Source organism: Guillardia theta (assembly GCF_000315625.1).
Source record: "Guillardia theta CCMP2712 unplaced genomic scaffold GUITHscaffold_55, whole genome shotgun sequence".
In the NCBI taxonomy this organism is placed as follows: domain Eukaryota; class Cryptophyceae; order Pyrenomonadales; family Geminigeraceae; genus Guillardia; species Guillardia theta.
In genome coordinates this window covers 87,482-105,109 of record NW_005434619.1, presented here as the reverse complement: position 1 = coordinate 105,109, position 17,628 = coordinate 87,482, and the positions used below count along the sequence as shown (strand labels likewise).

Genomic DNA, 17,628 nt, shown 5'->3' with positions numbered 1-17,628 from the left:
GAGGGAGGGAGGGTTACCTGTACAGGAGCGGAGAGATGCTCGAAGGGAGTCCTGAGAATGGCTGGAGGGACGTCAGGGAGGCGCCAAGAAAGCTCTCATGGGGAGGTGGAGCGAAGAGACGCATAAGGACATACACAAATAGATGTATAAGAAGGACCTGTCAATCCCAGGGAACACAGCTTCTTGTCATTGATTGTCTTGAAATGGGTGCGGACTGGTTGCCAGCCCTGCAACGAGGACAGCAAGTCAGGGAGGGAAGGAGAGGAGGAGGAGGAGGAGGTGGTGGTGGTGGTAGAGGAGGAGATGAATCTGAGGGAGGGGCAAGAGATGAGAGGAGGAGCAGGAGTGAGGAGCGAGTGTAAACCTGTTTGTCTCCTTCTGCTCAACAGCTATGAGAGCAGTGAACCAGGTCTGCACGAACACGCCACATCAACCGACGACGGACAAACAGCCAGCGCAAGGACCTGGAAGAGAAGGGCGGTGGCGTTGTGAGCTTGCACAGTCATGAGGGAGTTGCGAGGGTTGACGAAGAGGCAGGCGGCTGAAGTCTTGATCAGCTCTGACCGCACGATGTCCCTCTTCGGCGGGAAGTGCTGCATCCTCCGGATGACCAGAGAGACGATCCCCGGGACGAACTTGTCGACGCTGGACATGCCATGGAGGAGGAGGCAGTGCGCGAGCTTGTTCGCCTCGACCACGTCCTGGTCGCTCGCGCTCCTCGAGTCGAGGACCTTGGTGAGGATGCGAAAGATCAGCTCCGGCCGCTTCTCGTCGGCCATGAATGCCTGTGGGAAGCGCGAGATGTAGTTCTCGAGCGGCAGATTAATGTTGCACAGGTACTCGTCCGCCCAGTCCAGGTAGACCTGAGCGAGGGGAGGGAGGAGGGACCAGAGGCCGTCGGAGGCGTGCGGGGTGTAGGTTGTCAGGTATGTGACGATCTCAATGAAGTCCTCGATGTACTCCGTGTAGGGATACCCTCCAGTCTCGTCCGGGGAAAGAACGCGGAGGAGGAAGGGAATCAGCGTCGCTTCGAGCTGCTGAAAGACCTCCGGGCAGTTTTTCACGGAGTCGAGGAGGGTGGCGATGGCGCAGCAGCTCTGTGAAGCTGCGAGGCTCGAGTCGTTCTCAACGTCGTCGAAGTCGGCGAAGCGCAGGAACGTCTCGGCCAGCCGGTTACAGAGGCCCTGAGCAAAGGGAGGCATCTGGTTCGAGAAGCACTCGATCAGGACGTCGAGGGTCGACACCAGCTCCTCGCTGCTGATCTGATCCATCAACACGAAGAGCTCCTCCATGATCTGCGGCAGGACGGAACCGACGTCCTGCCTGATAGACGCGTATGCCGTCCGGTTGTCCTGGTCGTAGATCAGCATCCTTAGCGCCACCGCCGCCTGGAAGCGAACGGCTATGTGCTCGTCCCTGAACATCCTCATTACCCGGTGAACCAGCCCCGTGAACTGGTCGGAGCTGACGTCCATCAGGTCCACCAGATGCCCCAGGGCCCAGCAAGCGCGTCCTCGCATGTGCCCGCGAGGAGACTCAAGCTCCACGGCGATGAAGTTGGAGATCAGGTTCTCGATCCCGTCCTGGCACTCGTACAGCTGCTCGGACTCGGAAATCTGCATCGCGATCGCTCCGAGGAGGTACATAGCCCCGTCCTTCTTGCTCGCCGACGCCTCCGCCAGCTCCTGGTTGTCGGGATGCCGCTGTGACATGGTGGTCGACTCAATGATCTGGTTCTCGCAGAACTTGACGATGGGCACGAGGCAGGACTTGGCGCGCTTTTTGCACAGATCGATGGCGAGCGAGCAGGCGGCAACGCGCTGGGAGGTGTAGTCCTCCATGACGTCGTAGGACTTGCGGATGAACTCCGACGGGTCGTCGCTCCACAGCTCCGCGTCTGTCTCGTCGAAGCAGAGGATGGGAAAGATCACCTGAGTCACCAGGAACTCCACGTGCGGCTTCAGCTCCTGCCAGACGATGGCAAGGGACACGGCGGTGGAGAGGTAGTTGAAGCATTCCACCACCGCTCGCTCGGGCAGGAAGGCGTTACTGGCCTTGCCGGACAGGAACTGCAGGATCAGGTTCATGAAGCGAACGGCAAGCTCGTCATGGAAGATGCGGGAGATCGTGACTTCCCCCGGCCGGGTGGGCCCGAACTGTTTCTCTGCTGTCTTGGGGTTCCCGTACTTGTGGAAGATCCTGTGGAGGATCTGACAGGCCCAGCGCTTCGCAGCCCAGAAGGGTTTCTTGGCAAGCACAGCTTCGTTCGCCTGCGAACTGAGGGACGCGGGGACGGGGCGTTCGATCACTCGGTACATGATGGACATCCATCGCATGAAGACCTCCGGCTCCTGCAACTGCAAGGGGACGGACTGGTGGACGCACGACCAGAAGCACTTGACGCCGATCTTGATGGCCTCGGCTGCCTGCTCGTCCTCTGGGCTAGCGGTGAGCAGGAGCTCGAGGATTGTCGCGATGCGCGAGAACGCTGCGCTGATGATGCCGTTGAGCGGGAGCCTCCGCTCCGCCTGTCGGTACTCGAAGACCTGAGGTGATCAGGAGTGAGAGGGGGAGGGGAGGGAATGGGAGGGGATAGGAGAGGAGAAGGAGACAGAAGTGTAGGAAGAGAAAGAGAAGAGGGGAGAGGGGAGAGGGGAGAGGGGAGAGGGGAGAGGGGAGAGAGGAGAGAGGAGAGAGAGACGATGGGTGGGTGAGGGAGTGAAATGAAGATAGGAGAAGGGAGTGGGGCAGGAAGCAGGACAACAGCAACCTTGCACAGCGCACGGCACGCGATCAGAGCAGCCAGGACCCTCTGAGCGTTGAGGAGGTTAATGTCGAGCTCCGATACCACGGCGTCCAAGAATTCTGTTGGGAGCAAAACGAGAATCAGAGAAACAACAACTCGCTACAGAGTTCCAAGGCAAGCTGAGGAGCAAAGGACTGGGCGGACCTGGCATTCGGACAGGAAAGTCCACGGCTGCGGCAACGACTGTCAGGACGGGCAGGGCACTCGTGCAAGCTCAGCGTTACATGCGATCTTTCTTAGACTCTCGACGATCTGCGGCCTCGTCTGATGATTTGCAACGATAAGGGCCTCCAACAGCCCTGCGGGAATCTATCACTCCCCTCCCTGCGCAGCAACAAAGGGTAGCAGACCATTCCGCACTGACTGCTTGTCAGCCTCGCTGAAGACGATTTCATCCTGAGCACGGAAGCGTGTAAACATCCTGACTGTTGGTCGAACTGCAAAGAAAAATCCTTCACACCTTCTTGTTCTCCGGCGAGTACTCCCGTTCCCAATGCTTCTGGACCTTCAGTGCAGGTGAGGGGGCAGGAGGGCGATCGATCGAGCGCTCACAAGGTTCTTGAAGTAGATCATGCCGGCTTGCTTGACTTGCACAGTAACCTGCAAAGATCTCAACAGCCTGTCACTGCAGTGGGGAGAAACCAACACCTCTTGACTGCTGATGATATGGAGGAGGCATGGCAGATATCCTGGCACAGCGTCCAGACCTCTCAGAGCGTTCTCTGCAGCATTCGCATCATTTTCATCCTCCTCATACGTCCAATATAACCTGCTGCTTGTCGTTCGTCATGATTGGCGCTAAGAGATCCTGGTTCAAGGTCAGCCTTTCCACTGTCGCCATGCAGCGACACTTACCCGCCAGAGCGGAATGCAGAGCAAGAAGGTCCATGGTGGTCTGACTTCGGCTAGTCGAGTGTGATATTAGACGCCAGCATGTTCCTGTTGAGAAGGAGTGAGCTGGCCAGAGTGATCAAACGAGCTCTGTCAATGCTCGTCTCAGGAGCCACAGACATAGCTGTACAAGTGATTATGTCGAGTATGTCAAGTTATGTGGCAGCTTTGAACTTGAAGATGGCAATATGGGAGAGAGATGAAGAAAGACTCAAGAACTAAGCGACAAGCACATCAGGTAACATCAGGTAGATGCAGAAGCAGAAGGATCTGGAGGAGGAGGTGGTGGTGGTTGTGGAGGTGACGTGGTGTTGGCAGTGTTGGCGGTAGGGGCAGGGAGAAGGAGGAGGAGGAGGATAGGGGTGACTTGCGGAGGTAGATAACAACGAGGACGAAGTTGAGAGCTGGAGGAGGAGGAGGAGGAGGAGGAGCGAGCAGGAGGCATGTGGCAGGAAGAGGAGCCGCCACTCGCATGTCCAGGTGAAGGAAAATACTGAGGGGTGGGGTATATTCCAGGGTCAAGGAGGGGGTACTCAAAGTTTTGTCCCTGAGGTGAGCCCGATGGAACCTTCGAAAAAATAATTCGGTGGGTTCGATCGCATGCCAGGTACCGCCTTGCTAGCATGCCGTCGAATCGCAGGCGATGGGGAGTTGCTGAGCTCAACCAGAAACCCTCATCTCCTGCCTCTCCCTCTATCCTTAGCTAGCGAGCAACCATTCTCTCTCTCCGCTCACGTTCCATGCTTCTGCCGTTGGTAGCTGCTGTGAAGTAGTATCATTGCTGCCTTTTCTTCCTGAACCGCAAATCCCGATTCCTTCTTTTTGTGCTGATCCATATTGATGCCAAACGCAACTGATCTAATCGTGATCCAATCATCAAAGGCCGATACTTAACATGAAATAATGTGTTCGACTGAAAGCTGCAGTTTGTGAAGAACCACAGACATGAGGGATAAGGATGAAACAAACGGAAAGGAGATCAGGAGTGTAGCAGTAGACGAGGGAGTTAGAAAACGATTTAACAAGTGCAGGCTGTTCGGAGTGAGTATTTACCTCTGTGGGGTGTTTTGAGCCCCAACATATGAACTGGGCTGCAACAAAAGAGTCAAGAATTGAAGGGAGTAGGAATAGCGGAAGAGGAAGGAAGACAGAAAGGAAAGAGTGGGGTGAGGCAGAGGGGTGAAGGAACGAAGAGGTTGTAGATTATTTGGAGCACGTACGAAAGGAGATCTTTCTAAAGATAGACAACTCTACGAACTTTCGTCCAACAAGCTGAAGTGCTCTTGTTCGAGTCCACAATCGTGAGAATTCATTCCGGGTGAAAAACTCCATCGTCTCAAACTCCAAAGGCAAAGCACAATTTTCATTCAGGTGGACAAACATCCAAACACTCTCTGATCGACATTTCTAGAATCAAAACTTCATACGATTCAATGACGTAACTGTGTTCAAATCTTATCATTTACAAGTACAACTGTTAAACAAATCATATAAGATCCTCGAACATGAAATCTTCTATTCCCTCCGTTGTAGGCCGCGCCATCCAATCAGGGCTGCCCTCCCTCATGTAATCCTCTGCATTTGCCTGATCAGAATTTGAGCCGAGGGTGGTTGAAGAACTTGCTGTTGAAGATCCTTGCGCTGCCGATGCCTGCAAATCTTTTACTTTAAACTCATCAGCTCCCCAGCACTCCAGCGCTGAGTGATCTGGTTGACATGAGGGTTCCGAAACAAGGACTCCAACATCATTCGTAGCATCTGCAGCAAAACAAATACGAAGTCAGCCACACGGAATAATCGGAAGCTAAAGTGGGAACCAGGAGCATCGACCTCGAGAGCTACAGCTGTGTCTGTACCATCCTGCTTTCGTCTCCTTGGGACCTTGTCCTTTGAGCCGACTGGTCTCCCTGGACCTCTTCTCTCCACTTGATCGTACTCCCGCCTCTCATCTGCAGTCCACATGTACATGGTCGCATGCGCCCACGACTTTCTGTCCCAGATATCCCGAACGGCCTTTGCACTTATTCCAAAACGTTTGGCTATCGAACAACTTTCAGCAGTTTTGCTGTCCGATTGAAATCCCCTCAAAGAATAAATTTCTATTGCCTTTTCTGGTGTTAGCAGGGCTTTCTGTTTTCTTCCTTCTCTTTCGATAGGTTTTCTCGGTTTCGCTTCTGTACATTGGTCACTCCTCGTCTCTTGTTCTGATTTTGATTCCCTATCCATCGTATCAATTGCACATATCTCACAAGATGAGAGATGGCCGAGTAGGCAGAGCCGGTCTTGTCTTTAAGACAAAAACTGTAGCTGACTATCTCAAAGAAAGCAACACCTCTTTATCCAACGCTGTAAGAGGAGACAGACAGAACAGGAGAAACCTTGGGCAGATGTCCTTAGAGTGGGGATACAAGGTCGTGCTCGCTTATGGGATGCAAAACGGTGGAGCTGACGAATCGGGGATCGACACAGCGAAAACTTGAGAGGAGGTGGGGTAATCATTGTCTGTAAAAAGGATGGGTGGGGGTGGTAGTATCAATTGCAAGAAGTGGGAAAGAAGGGGTACAATCCTGGGAAAGAAGGGGTGTATGTCGAGGGTGGCTGAGATTCCAGGTGGTGGTGGGACATACAAACGTGGTGGGGAGGTCGGGGGAGAGTTTTTCTCACTCACGGTGGGGTCCATAAAGCATTGATGGTGTAGGGTGGGTGGTATCCGCATAGCGTTGCCTTGCAATCGCGTCGCTTCCAAAAACTCGTGTGCAACCACCCCTGTCTTTTAAAGCTCCTTGCCGTATGAACCACCGGTCCGAATTGTGCAAGGCAAAGGGTGCATCTCCTCGCAAGTTTTGAGCAAGTTTTGAACTTGCTCTCAAGTTTTGAACTTGCTCTCAAGTTTTGAACTTTTCTGCTGAAATTTTGTACCGATCGCTCACGGCGACCGCCGGGCCCGCCGATTTACTCTGCCGACTCTTTACTGAGTGATCGGCCGAGCCGCGGGCGCCGGGCCGGCCGGGTGCGGTCATCCCGAAAATAGCATGTGGCATGATATGGCAGAGTGTACCGAGAGGCAGCATAGCGACAAGAAAGACGCACATGCAGAGACAAGAGGACAGGACAGGACTGGACTGGACTGGACAGGACAGGACAGGACAGGACAGGACAGGACAGGACAGGACAGGACAGGACAGGACAGGACAGGACAGGACAGGACAGGACAGGACAGGACAGGACAGGACAGGACAGGATCGGATGATGGGGAGAAGTTTCATTCAAGGGATGTTGTTCGATGAAGCAGAGAAAATGGATTAAAAGGTTTGGGAGCTCGAGCACAGAAAGGACCACATCTGCTTTAGCATGACAATCTTGCAGGAAGATGTCGAAGCTTTGGCCCGCCGCTTGTTCGCTCCTTGTTTCGACTGCAGTCTTGGGACTGTTGATGGCGGGCAACCGCAGAATTCATACCACGGAGCTCTTTCTCCGATGGACTGGTTATCGATATTTCGTGCCAGAGGTAACCCAACAAGTTTGCTGCTCGTTTGCTGAACTTCTTGCTAGCAATTTGTTAATTCGCCGGTCCACGACACAAGAAGCTATGATGACAAGGTTGTGCTCGCCTTTCTTGCTTGCTGCTCTGCCTTGCTGACATGGGAGACGCAGCCTGCTTTCGACGGCACGCACAATATGCGAAACTGGGGGGTCCCGCCAGGTCCTGGTGGTGTTGCTGAATGACTCTCTGTCTCCTCATCTATTCGATCAGACGGCGTGCTGGTTTCAAAAGACTGCGCCATCCTACCAAGGAAGGATTGTCTGCCGTATGAGGAGCCTTGTAATGACTTGTAACTTGGTGATGTTCCTGGCAGGGCTGAGTCCGAGGGCTGGAGGCACGGGAAGAAAGCTCCTGCCAGGTCTGACTGATGGAGAGGAAACCCTGCCCTCACCTGAACAGCAGCGTGGACGTGTTCTTGCGCAAGAGGAATGTCATATGGAGACGACCATACCTCATGCCGAGCAGAGGAGAAGAGGAGGCAAGAAGGTGACTGAGCGATCTTCCCCTTGAAAGTCCGTTGACTTTTGCGCTCAGAGTATTTGCTAAGAGGTAAACGGCGATGACGCGATTGATACCGGACTGTCGTCCCGTCGTTTCTCATTCTTGTTTCTTCTCCCCAGAGCGCCGCGGCCTCCTTTAGCTACCATCCGTCAAGGGTGGAACTTCGGGCAGACCCCGCTGAGCGAGCCAGGGCTTGGGAGAAGCACCATGGAGACAATTCCCATGTCAGTGATGAAGCACTTCGCTCCTGTTGTAAGTGTTGCGAGCGGGATATCATTCCCTGATTTCCCTTCCTAGAAGATTCTCGGCCAGCCCCAACAGGCCGTGGTAGAGACTGCTCCTGTTTTCGTGTCTGTGGAGAGGCATCAGATTCCTCCTCTACATTCTTCCTCCTCGGCTACTTCAGGTGTCGCTGTGCTGGTCTTGTCCCTTGGTTGTAATAGTCTTGAAGGCCAGCAGTCACAAGCTGTCGCCGACACCGCCCCGTCTCACGAGGTAAGGCACGGGAACCTCTGCCGTGCATGTGAGTTGTGCTGTGAGCAGCAGGGGAAGCAGGATTCGCCCGAGTACAAGAATCCATCTGCTGCCATGAGGGCCCAACGCTCGACTTACCTGCCTCGTTTCGTGGAGGTTCCAGCGTCTCCTCTGCTCACTCGCGGGGTGATGGAGCGTGTCTTGCTCCCCGAGCGTTCTGGGACTGCGACTTCTCAAGCTTCCTACCCGCTGAGGGTCCCTATTGCAGCCCAGGCGCACCTGGCGAACTTCTTGCGGGAAGGTCCAGCCCTGCCTCAACAAATTGAGATCAAGTTGAACAGAAACTTCCTCCCTGAGATGAAACGGTGCCAACACCCCTGCCCCTGCCCCTACCCCTGCTCCTTCTCTTGCTTCTATTCACGATCCCGTCTTGGTCAGCGCACAATCTATGCTTTGGGCTGTAGAGTGCATCTCTCCGTGATTTGATCATTCTTGACCTCTTGTACCTGCCAGGTCCGCAATCAATCGCCTACTCGAGAAATGGAAGAAGGAACACTCTCAGTCCTCCTCCTCCCCCTCCTCCTCCTCAACATCCGGGGCTGACGACGAGGTGGTGAGATCTGACGACGAGGTGGACTCAATCTCGAAGGAGTCGAAGGACGTCGAGCACTTGGGGTTGTCTTTTGTCCGAGCATTGCGAAGCTTCGTGGACCAGAGCTCTACGTCACGTGCGGACTCCATCCTCCTCCACATGGGGCAGAAGCGGAGATCTGCAGCAGTGCCGCCAGGCACAAGGGAGGAGGCGGGTGTGGTAGGAAGCAAGTCGAGGAGGCGGTCAGAAACACACTCAACGAGAGCGAGGGGAGGACCGAAGGTCGATCGCCCCTCATACAGCAACTTGGTTGGGGATCTCAAGAACGTAGAGGGAATCTTGCAAACTGACTTGAAGAAAGTTCGAGCGCAGCTGCACAAGTCATGAGGTGTAACATATAGGTCCGAATAGTTTTTTTCTTTCATTTTCCTCTACAATATTCTTTCCCCCCTTCGCACTTTTGCCTTGTAACAAGATATTGTTTTCCGTTGTTCGTTGCTCCCTCGTAGTTCTCAGTTGTTGTTCAGCTCCCGCTCAGTACCCGGCTGTTGCCTCCCGCTCTCCGACCTGCAAGTAGGGTGAGGATTGCAAAGAAGGATGTCTCAGATTCAGAATCTTTCCCCCTGCCACTAGTGCTGCCTCCCTCTCCCCTCCCCACACTGCTGACTACTCTGCCATGCTATTTCCACATCAGAGTTTCGACGGATACCTGTGAGGTTTGAAGACCGTCTGCAGGAACCTGACAAGAGTTTCTTTCCTCGGATCCCGACTTCGATTGCTCTCAACGTTCACTGCTGATCGACCCGACGCCCTATGGCTGCCGCTCACTGGAGGCTCCGTGTTGCTCCAATGACTGCGAGAACTATCCGCTTGATGGCCCACAGCAACTTGCACTGAACGCTGAGAAGGCAACGAGGATCTGTTCGACTTGCTGCCGTTCGCTGCAATTCTTACCTGCCATGGTTTTGCTTTGCCATTCACCGTCAGCGCTTGCCGGGAATCAACAGCAGGCGCGCGTTGGAGCAAGGAGCTCCGCTTCGTCATCTGTCCAGAGTCTCCCTCCCCATCCCTCTCCCCCTCCCCCTCAAGCCTTGTTTGAAGCACCCCGATCAGCGACCGCAACGAGCTTCGGTCTAGCGTGCAGATCAGGTTCGCAAGGTCGTCGACGGGGGTCTGCCTCGCCCCTGGGGGGGCAGTAGAGGGCCGTTGAGGAGGAGCCCTCATCTTCAGCTGATGCGAGGGCCTGTCGGTGATGGAGTCCTTGGTGAGGGGGCGGGCGACATGCACCCTGCCGATCTCGTTGACTTGCATCTCCTTGGGGATCACTGCGCCGTGCCTGAGCCGCACGAGGCCTACGCACCGAGGCACGTGCTTCCACTCCATGGTCCGATCGCTCCGGTCCTTCGACCGAGCTCTAGCGAGGCAGATGGCATGGTAGGTTCCCATGTCGCTGAACAAGTCTCTTTCATCTTCGTCATTGACCATCGTCGATATGTATGGCGAACTCGCTGCAGTTCTCAACATTCCGGCTGCTGAAAGATCCCAAGGACGTCAAGGATACCACTGGGGATATGTCTGACTTTTCTTATCACAGGGCGGTAATTCTTTAGCTCATTGAGCTTTCTCTTGTCCGCGTTTCTCTTCTCGTTCTGAGACTCTGTCACTCGGCCGCTCCTCAAGCCCCTCAAGCTGCCGAACGGATATCTGGCAAAGCAGCTCTGCCGTAACTTCAGACCAGTCAATCTAGCCTCTGTGCCGCAGGCTAATCAAGAGGCCTTCTCACCTTTCAACTCACGAACCTCTCTATCTCTCTCCTCTCTCTTCCTCTTCATCGCTCTCTCCTTCGCTGCCGCCCCATCAACTGTCACTGTGTCCATCACCCCCTGGAAAAAAATCCGACTACATCCTTCCCAACTGATGAGAGCGGGCCAACCCTCCTGGTCACCACCCCCACCCACTCTTCCAAGTGATATTATACAGCCGCCTCAGCATTTTAAGTACCCCACCCCAGACCGCCATTCCAACCCTACCTCCTGAGCCCACCCTGACCCCCACCCCCAACCTTCAAGGAATCACTCAATCGAGTCCGACCTCAATTTCCGGGCCCGCCCCAATAGTCACCTTGTTGACTTTCCGGTAATAGCCCTCATCCCCTCACACTCGAGTCATCGCTCAAAATAGACTCTAGAAACCCGCGGCCCACCCCACCCCCCTTACCCACTTCGTTTGAGGTTTCACTAAACACCACCCCTCCTTGCCGTATCTTATGTAAGTACCCCCAGCTACTCCGGGGTCGAGTAGAAGTTAAAAAGCTCTTGGGTAGGGGTACCTCAAGTCTTCATAGACGGGCGCCCCCCGAAATAGAATCAAGAAGCAGGTCAGCCGCGGCATGCAACGAAAGAATGCGTTTAGTTGGGAGGGAGGGGAAGGCGGAGAGGAGAAGCCGTTTGCGATGAGTGATGTTGTTTTGATGAAGAGGAGGCTGAATTGTAGAGTTCTGGTGTGATGTCATTCTCAGTTTGCACTTTGAGCCATGATTTGAAAACAAGTTTGTTTGCTTCATTTCGCTGTAAAATGCAATAGGCTGTGCTTTCCTAGTGCATAAAGAATATGGCCGAAGTTGACATTTTTCCTTGAACAGGATGTTCCAGACTGTTAGAACTGTTTTCACCTCCCTCGATGCCACCGGCAGCAACGGCCCCCTCACTTTGAACGAGTAAGGAAGCTTGCTATGAGAAGAGATGTGTTCTCATCAGTCGAACCTCCAGCTTCTATGTCAACGAGCACCAGGGAGATGGCCTCTTCACCCACAAGACCGTCACTGAGAACAACCTCGGAGGTTTGTTTCGAATGTGAAATTTGTGATTGGAGTATTGAACCCGTCTTCCAGGCATCCGCGGTGACGATCCCGCCAACATCCTCCCCACCTACAGCTCCTATGGTGCTTACGGTGCTTCCGAGTAAATTTCCTTTTCTCAGGGTAAATCTAGATTATACATCTCGCGAAACAGAGTCTAGCAGCATTGTAGTGCCCCCCTGCATCAAGTCAGAGCTTGCCATTCTCTGAGCAACATCGGGACCTATTTAGGTTTTCGATAATCTTGTCCAAAGACATCTTCTCGTGCCGCCGCAAGCGAACTGCAAGTTCCTGCATACCAAGTTATTTCCACAACAGATGTCACGTCATGATGCACATGGTTCTCGCGAATCGTCCTGTAAAAGGTGTCATATCACCCGTGATAAGCTTCTCGGCAACACAAACTCACCGCGAAAGCAACTCGTTGTCTTCTGCAATGGTTGTTCCTAAGTGTACAAAATTAGCATTCCTCGAATCACTCAATGCAGAATGAGACATACTGTATCCTCTCCTCTTCTCCTCAATGTGCTTGATCAGATATGATTTTGCCTGTCAAAACAAGACTCACTTGCAGTATTCAAGAGAGACAAGAGTTTCGCACGTCTTTGCTTTGAGATTTCGCCCACTCTCTGACTTGATAGGGAATCTCTGTCGTAGAAACACAAAATTGTCGTACATCTCTTGCATTGGAGGAAGGAAATGAAATGTAGACACAGTCGTTAGGGTTGTCCTCCATAACGAATCCATTGTACAGCAGGTATTCGTAGTTTGACTTGTTGCCGTAAGACTCGAATACCTGCGATCAATCAGAAAACCTTCGGGAAAGCGATGGATCTTCTAGACATCACCTGGACCCCTCGAGACACTGCACGATCTGCGTACATGACTGCCGCACGAAGCTTCTTGTCGTATTGGATGAAGGTCTTGTCCTGACTCTCGATGCAGTTCACCATGTCTATCAGAGGGATGAATGTCGGGACATTCCCATGGCCAGTCTGCCTGTTGAGTTGAATGACTCTTGAGTCGTACAGGCCGTTGGCCCAGAACCAGTTCTTCAGTGTGAATGCCTGCTTCAAGAATGTCTTCCTGTCGTGTTTGAAGATACGCTCGCGCAGTTCGTCGTACATGGCGCGCAGCCTCTTCTTCTCAATCCTGGCCATGTTCGAGACCTCAGAGCCCGCAAGCTCTTGCAGCTCATCTTCACTCCAGAAGATTGGAGATGTCAAGTTGGTTGGCATGATATCGAAGTAAGGTTTCCAAAACGATTCTTTCTTGGGGTTGTACATCTGAAGGAGAAAGTACATGAGGACCTTGTTCTTCTCCGACAGAAGCCTGCGTTGTTCTTGCATGGAAATTGACTGGCTCTTAACAATCTTCATCAACTTTTTGTCCAATCTTGACCCAGGTTCTACTCGTTCTGGGCCCATGAGCATGTGGTCCGGGATAGCAATGTACAGTTCACCATCTGCGATGTCATCTTTAGCGGTCGTTCCCATTCTGAAGCCAGGTATGCTCTTCACTTCTAACTTGTTCACAGCAAGCTTCTGTGACTGGATCCATTTCTCGAACGCATCGATCTTGCGGGCATCAGATATACACTGCTCATCCGAGCATGTGTCAGCATCGTGGTCGGCTTTGCTCGCCGCCCATTCCTCAGCTTCTTGTCTCCTCTCATGCTCGCAAGATCCCAGGTGGAAGAGAAGGACAATCATGATCGCTGTCTCTCTCCTCGACCATCTCCCCCTCCGCTCCTGCCCAGCACCCCACCCACCTGTTTTCCGCTCCATGCTCTGCTGGTTGCATGCCAACATGTCCCTAGCTGACGGCATCGGGTGACCCGGCGCTGCCCAATTGCCTTTACCCCGGCAGGGCCGGGCCCGGGCCTGCCCGGCCGGCGGTGCGCGGCGGCCCAGTCACTAGTACGGGCCGCGGGCACCGGCGGGTACGCGCCGGGGGGGGGTACGGTTCCTTAGGTTCCTAGTGAAGGTATCAGTTAAGTTTGGGGGGCAGCAGTCGGCAGGATTGGGTTTGGTTCTCGCTGTCTTTTCGGAGTTCTCTTCTCGCCCTCGACTATCCTGATTGTCCTCGTACTGATTTTTCACTTAACTTTGAGTAAAGAAGTTCCTTAGTCCGACTTGGAGTCACCGGGCGCCCGGGCCCGGGCCCGGGGCGGCCCGGCGGGCTCGCCGGGAGTCACGGTCCGACTGTGCGCGGGCCCCGGTCCGACTTCCGCCGATGATGGCGGGCCCGGAACTTTGTTGAAAGGCTGCCAACTTCAATAATCACTGAGATACCACCACCCCACCCCCTCTTCCACATCTCGGCTCTGCTCCGGTTGACGGGGTCCCACATACAAAATGAACCTAAATTCCTGGGGGTCACTACCCTAACGGGTATTTTCATCTACCAAAAGCCGATGAAGGACCGGTACCACGAACAACATACCCCACCCCTTGTGAGTAGTGTGTTCAATCATGACCCTACCCCCTGGTACCGTTTCCCTACCTCCGTGCCCTTGCCCACTTTGACGCCATGGGCGGCAACTTCAGCTTAATCTCGCAAGGTCCTGTCACCCCTCCTTCTCTCAACCCACTGACCCCACTCTCCTCTCCCTCTCTCCTCCACTGTCTTCCCTCCTCCTTCATCCCTCCCTCCAATGCTCCCTCCAATGCTCCCTCCAATGCTTGACCCCGTTGAGGCTGCTCTGTCCCCCCAGCTGTCCATCTGTTCCTTCTGTAGCTTGCCCTGCCCTTTCAACTTGGTCAAGCAGCCACTCCATGTACATCACTGCAAGTAGCTTGCTGTTCGCTTCCTAGCTGCATTTGTTGCGTGCCCTACGTTTTCCCTCCCGACTTAATCCCTTTGATGCTGAGCTTTGTGCACATCTTCAGTATCAGATATCTTCTACTATCATGTGTATGAGGTTCCAGACAGTATTCTTTGTCACTTCGTACCCTATTCCCCGACATTCATCATCCCATCCCATCATGAAACACCTATTTCGTCGACCACTGATGTCGAAGATCGTACAGAGGAGCTTGAATGTTGCAAGAACGATAGCAGTGTGCTGAAGAGTGCGAGAGGGCCTAGCACACACGTTTTTAGGTATACAGGCTGTCCTCTCATCTTATGGGTGTGCAAACTGACTATCCTTTGAACAGCGCGTATGCTTCGTCTGTGCACCATGCCCAAAGGCCCGATCGTGAGTCGTTCCCGCGTGTCTCTGATGCTGCTGACCTTCCACACAGCAGCTGGGCACGATCTTCAGCCTTCATCCAGCAACGACCATGTTTATGAAGAGGTGACTTCACTGTTGTCCACTGACTCGAGAGCACCATTGCTTAACCCCTGGCAGCTCTGGTCTGCCCGTGACGTCATAACCGATCTAGACGCGCCTTTGTTTCATCAGGTATACCATGAGCAGAGCGAGTCCTGGTGTTGTTGGACGCTCACTCGCCTCTCCAAGCATGCCGCCTGCGGGAACGTAGAGGTCCTGGAAGCTCTGCTGAGGAACAAGGCCGACGTCAACCAGTTAGATCATTACGGTATCAGGAGTGATCCGAGCTACTCCAATCTGATGATTCGTTTGCTGAGCAGGGAGGACAGCTCTCCACTTTGCGGCTCTCAACGGCGATCTTCCAGCCGCAGAGTTCTTGATAGAGAAGAGGGTTTGACGTCAATCGAAGAATCCTGGGAGCGTGATGGAATGATCTTCAGGGGGACATACTATGTCGTGCTTCTGATGGAAAGATTCCTATGCACTACGCAGCTGAGAATAACCAGGTTCTTCATCCCAAGTCCAATGGCAGAGGCTCAGTTTGTCACCCTTGCAGGCTGAGATGGTTATGTTCCTGGAGAACATGAATAGACACACCAAGAAGGAAATCTTTCATTCCAGGAACTATTTGATGTGTACTAACAGGAATTCCTTTGCCAGACACATTCCAACAATCAAAAGATCGGTGCGGACTTGACAGCCGCGTCACATTCTGCATCCAGCATACTGCCGCAACAAACTGAAGGTACAATTTGCTCACCCCTTCTAGTGTCCACCATTGGACCTTGTTCGCTTGTTGCAGTTTCTTATTCAGGTGACATCTTTTCGATAGATACCAACTCTCGGAATCGAGATGACGCCCTGAGAAATTTCGATGACCTGAGGGGAGCTCTTCAGGTAAACTTCATTATCGTTAGCCCCGATTTCTGTTGTACTATTCAACTGTACTCTTTCATCAAATCGCCCCCTAACGGTGTATTTCCTTCCCAAGGCTGTGACTCAAGACGCTGTGGCTTCCGATGGAAGCTCCGGAGGGGTAATTGACCATTCTCGGTATCGATGGTTCACAGATTGATCTGCTTGCAGAAAAATGTCTCGGTGAAGATGGAGGAGTTGAAGCAGCGACGACAGGTTGTGACCTAAACTGCTTGCTGTGCTTCGGAGCTGAAGCTTCATCCAGGCTGCCTTGCACAAACATGACCAGATCTTTGGTGACAACTTGACTCTGCCAACTCCACCCTGACCACTCCTCCTCCTTGTCAAACAGGAAACAAAGTTGTCTTTTGAAGCTGCCAGAGTCGGCACGACGCTCAAGGTCCCCGATCTCTCTAACCCCTCCCGGCCAACCTTTGCATCTCCTCCAAGGCCAAGAAGTCAAGGATGGCCGACCCCAGCTCATCGGCGTGTGTCTCCTGGATGAAGTGACCTCCGTCGTTGAAGACGAGCCGAGGCCTTTTCAACTAATTATTCTTTGCCGAAGAGGTTTGTAAATAGAATGTCTCACCCCCCGGTCAGGGTCTGGCTCAGCTCGTGGTAGAGCGCCTCCTCCACGAAAGGATCGTCTTTGCTCCAGGACATGAAGACAGGGACCTGGTAAGGACAGCAGGTCACTCCGTGACATCCCTCCTTCCCTGCTGACCCTCTGGCTCTTGATCATCCTGCTTCTTGCAGCCTGCCTGCAGTCCGCGCTCAGCACCAGCAGTCGCAGTGAGAGGAGGAGACCGTACTTCCAGAAGTCGCAGTCGACCCATCGCCTCATCATGAGAGAGAGGTTGTTCCCCTGCAGCCTGTTGAACGCATGTCAAGGCCGCGAGCTTCATGACAGGGAGAGACGACATGTTGTTGTTTTCTTCGATCATCATACTTCTCCAAACAAGCTTCTCTGCCAGCCACTCGGCTCCCATGCTCTCCATGCTAGCGTGCATTCGCGCCATGGCTCGAAAGGCCCAGTATGGCCTGATGCTCCGATGAGCAGAGAGCACAGGCAGTGGGTTGAGGAGGACAAGACCAGCCCAATGCTGCGGGCAGCGAGCAGCACAGTTCATCGCCACCTGCCATGGCGTCAGAGGAAGCTACCTCCATGCCTCTCCTCTCGTGCACGCCGACATGTCAGGGGATGACCTGAGCTCCAAGTCCATGCGCAAGCAGGAAGGGTTCCTCCAGACCCTTCCTCTCCCTGATCTCTTCAATAATACCCGCCAGCTCCTTCCCATTCGCCGGATCGCCTCCTCCCATGCATCCAGCCGAGCTCTGCCCACACCCTGGCATGTCCACGCGGAGGATGCGGTAGCCGGCATGCTTCAGCACCCCTGCCAGCGTGTTCCAATCTTCTCCTCTCCCTGGTATCCCATGGAGGCAGAGGAGACTTCCTCTACTACCTGCCATGCTGTCCTCCACCCGAATCTCTCCTCCTGCCCCCGTCAACCATCTCCGCACGCTCCCCTCCCTGCCCATCCTCCCTCCCATGCGCCTGCATCCCCACCGGCTCCTGTTGCCCCCGAGCATCGCCCTGCTCGACTGCCCCTCTAACGAGGGATTGAGAAAGGATCAAAAAATACTTTTTCGTGGTTCCTATTTTATGCTGAAAGAAGGCGCAGTAGGCGGGGGAAGGGGGGAGCGTTGTAGAGGAGGAGGAGGAGGAGGAGGAGGAGGAGGAGGAGGAGGGAGGGAGGGAGGAGGAGGAGGA

At 53.8% G+C, this 17,628-nt stretch overlaps 8 protein-coding genes across 8 annotated transcripts; 3 read left to right on the top strand and 5 right to left on the bottom strand.

Moving 5' to 3' along the window:
• Positions 1–389: 389 nt before the first annotated feature.
• On the bottom strand, positions 390–3,695 carry GUITHDRAFT_141490 (hypothetical protein; the record flags this gene model as incomplete). The annotated part of the gene is made up of 10 exons (XM_005828935.1): positions 390–2,546; positions 2,771–2,865; positions 2,951–2,989; positions 3,031–3,105; positions 3,157–3,202; positions 3,267–3,311; positions 3,359–3,406; positions 3,455–3,528; positions 3,576–3,614; positions 3,662–3,695. The coding sequence occupies 10 exons, from the start codon at positions 3,693–3,695 to the stop codon at positions 390–392; spliced, it is 2,652 nt and encodes an 883-aa protein (XP_005828992.1).
• A 1,664-nt stretch (positions 3,696–5,359) lies between these two features.
• Positions 5,360–5,923, bottom strand: GUITHDRAFT_111865 (hypothetical protein; the record flags this gene model as incomplete). Its single annotated transcript, XM_005828934.1, has 1 exon — positions 5,360–5,923. One exon carries the CDS (start codon positions 5,921–5,923, stop codon positions 5,360–5,362), a length of 564 nt encoding a protein of 187 aa, XP_005828991.1.
• Positions 5,924–7,067: 1,144 nt separating this feature from the next.
• On the top strand, positions 7,068–9,195 carry GUITHDRAFT_111864 (hypothetical protein; the record flags this gene model as incomplete). Its single annotated transcript, XM_005828933.1, has 12 exons — positions 7,068–7,205; positions 7,250–7,297; positions 7,352–7,400; positions 7,452–7,506; positions 7,555–7,599; positions 7,644–7,727; positions 7,776–7,790; positions 7,862–7,994; positions 8,040–8,148; positions 8,194–8,237; positions 8,286–8,581; positions 8,730–9,195. The coding sequence occupies 12 exons, from the start codon at positions 7,068–7,070 to the stop codon at positions 9,193–9,195; spliced, it is 1,482 nt and encodes a 493-aa protein (XP_005828990.1).
• A 303-nt stretch (positions 9,196–9,498) lies between these two features.
• On the bottom strand, positions 9,499–10,293 carry GUITHDRAFT_111863 (hypothetical protein; the record flags this gene model as incomplete). The annotated part of the gene is made up of 1 exon (XM_005828932.1): positions 9,499–10,293. The coding sequence occupies one exon, from the start codon at positions 10,291–10,293 to the stop codon at positions 9,499–9,501; it is 795 nt and encodes a 264-aa protein (XP_005828989.1).
• Positions 10,294–11,450: 1,157 nt separating this feature from the next.
• Positions 11,451–11,772, top strand: GUITHDRAFT_111862 (hypothetical protein; the record flags this gene model as incomplete). Its single annotated transcript, XM_005828931.1, has 3 exons — positions 11,451–11,524; positions 11,565–11,647; positions 11,699–11,772. 3 exons carry the CDS (start codon positions 11,451–11,453, stop codon positions 11,770–11,772), a joined length of 231 nt encoding a protein of 76 aa, XP_005828988.1.
• Positions 11,773–11,986: 214 nt separating this feature from the next.
• On the bottom strand, positions 11,987–13,377 carry GUITHDRAFT_141487 (hypothetical protein; the record flags this gene model as incomplete). Its single annotated transcript, XM_005828930.1, has 4 exons — positions 11,987–12,021; positions 12,166–12,214; positions 12,342–12,461; positions 12,514–13,377. The coding sequence occupies 4 exons, from the start codon at positions 13,375–13,377 to the stop codon at positions 11,987–11,989; spliced, it is 1,068 nt and encodes a 355-aa protein (XP_005828987.1).
• Positions 13,378–14,794: 1,417 nt separating this feature from the next.
• GUITHDRAFT_111860 (hypothetical protein) lies at positions 14,795–16,185 on the top strand (the record flags this gene model as incomplete). Its single annotated transcript, XM_005828929.1, has 11 exons — positions 14,795–14,867; positions 14,914–14,966; positions 15,021–15,074; positions 15,132–15,210; positions 15,263–15,333; positions 15,383–15,448; positions 15,499–15,577; positions 15,757–15,839; positions 15,934–15,978; positions 16,029–16,073; positions 16,123–16,185. The coding sequence occupies 11 exons, from the start codon at positions 14,795–14,797 to the stop codon at positions 16,183–16,185; spliced, it is 711 nt and encodes a 236-aa protein (XP_005828986.1).
• GUITHDRAFT_153649 (hypothetical protein) lies at positions 16,184–16,817 on the bottom strand. The gene has a single exon (XM_005828928.1). It carries the CDS (start codon positions 16,778–16,780, stop codon positions 16,550–16,552), a length of 231 nt encoding a protein of 76 aa, XP_005828985.1. The 5' UTR covers positions 16,781–16,817; the 3' UTR covers positions 16,184–16,549.
• Between the last annotated feature and the right edge of the window lie 811 nt (positions 16,818–17,628).

What these genes read in the sequence shown, in the direction of transcription:
- GUITHDRAFT_153649 (XM_005828928.1), bottom strand. Translation starts at nt 16,780, where the DNA reads ATGTCGTCTCTCCCTGTCATGAAGCTCGCGGCCTTGACATGCGTTCAA.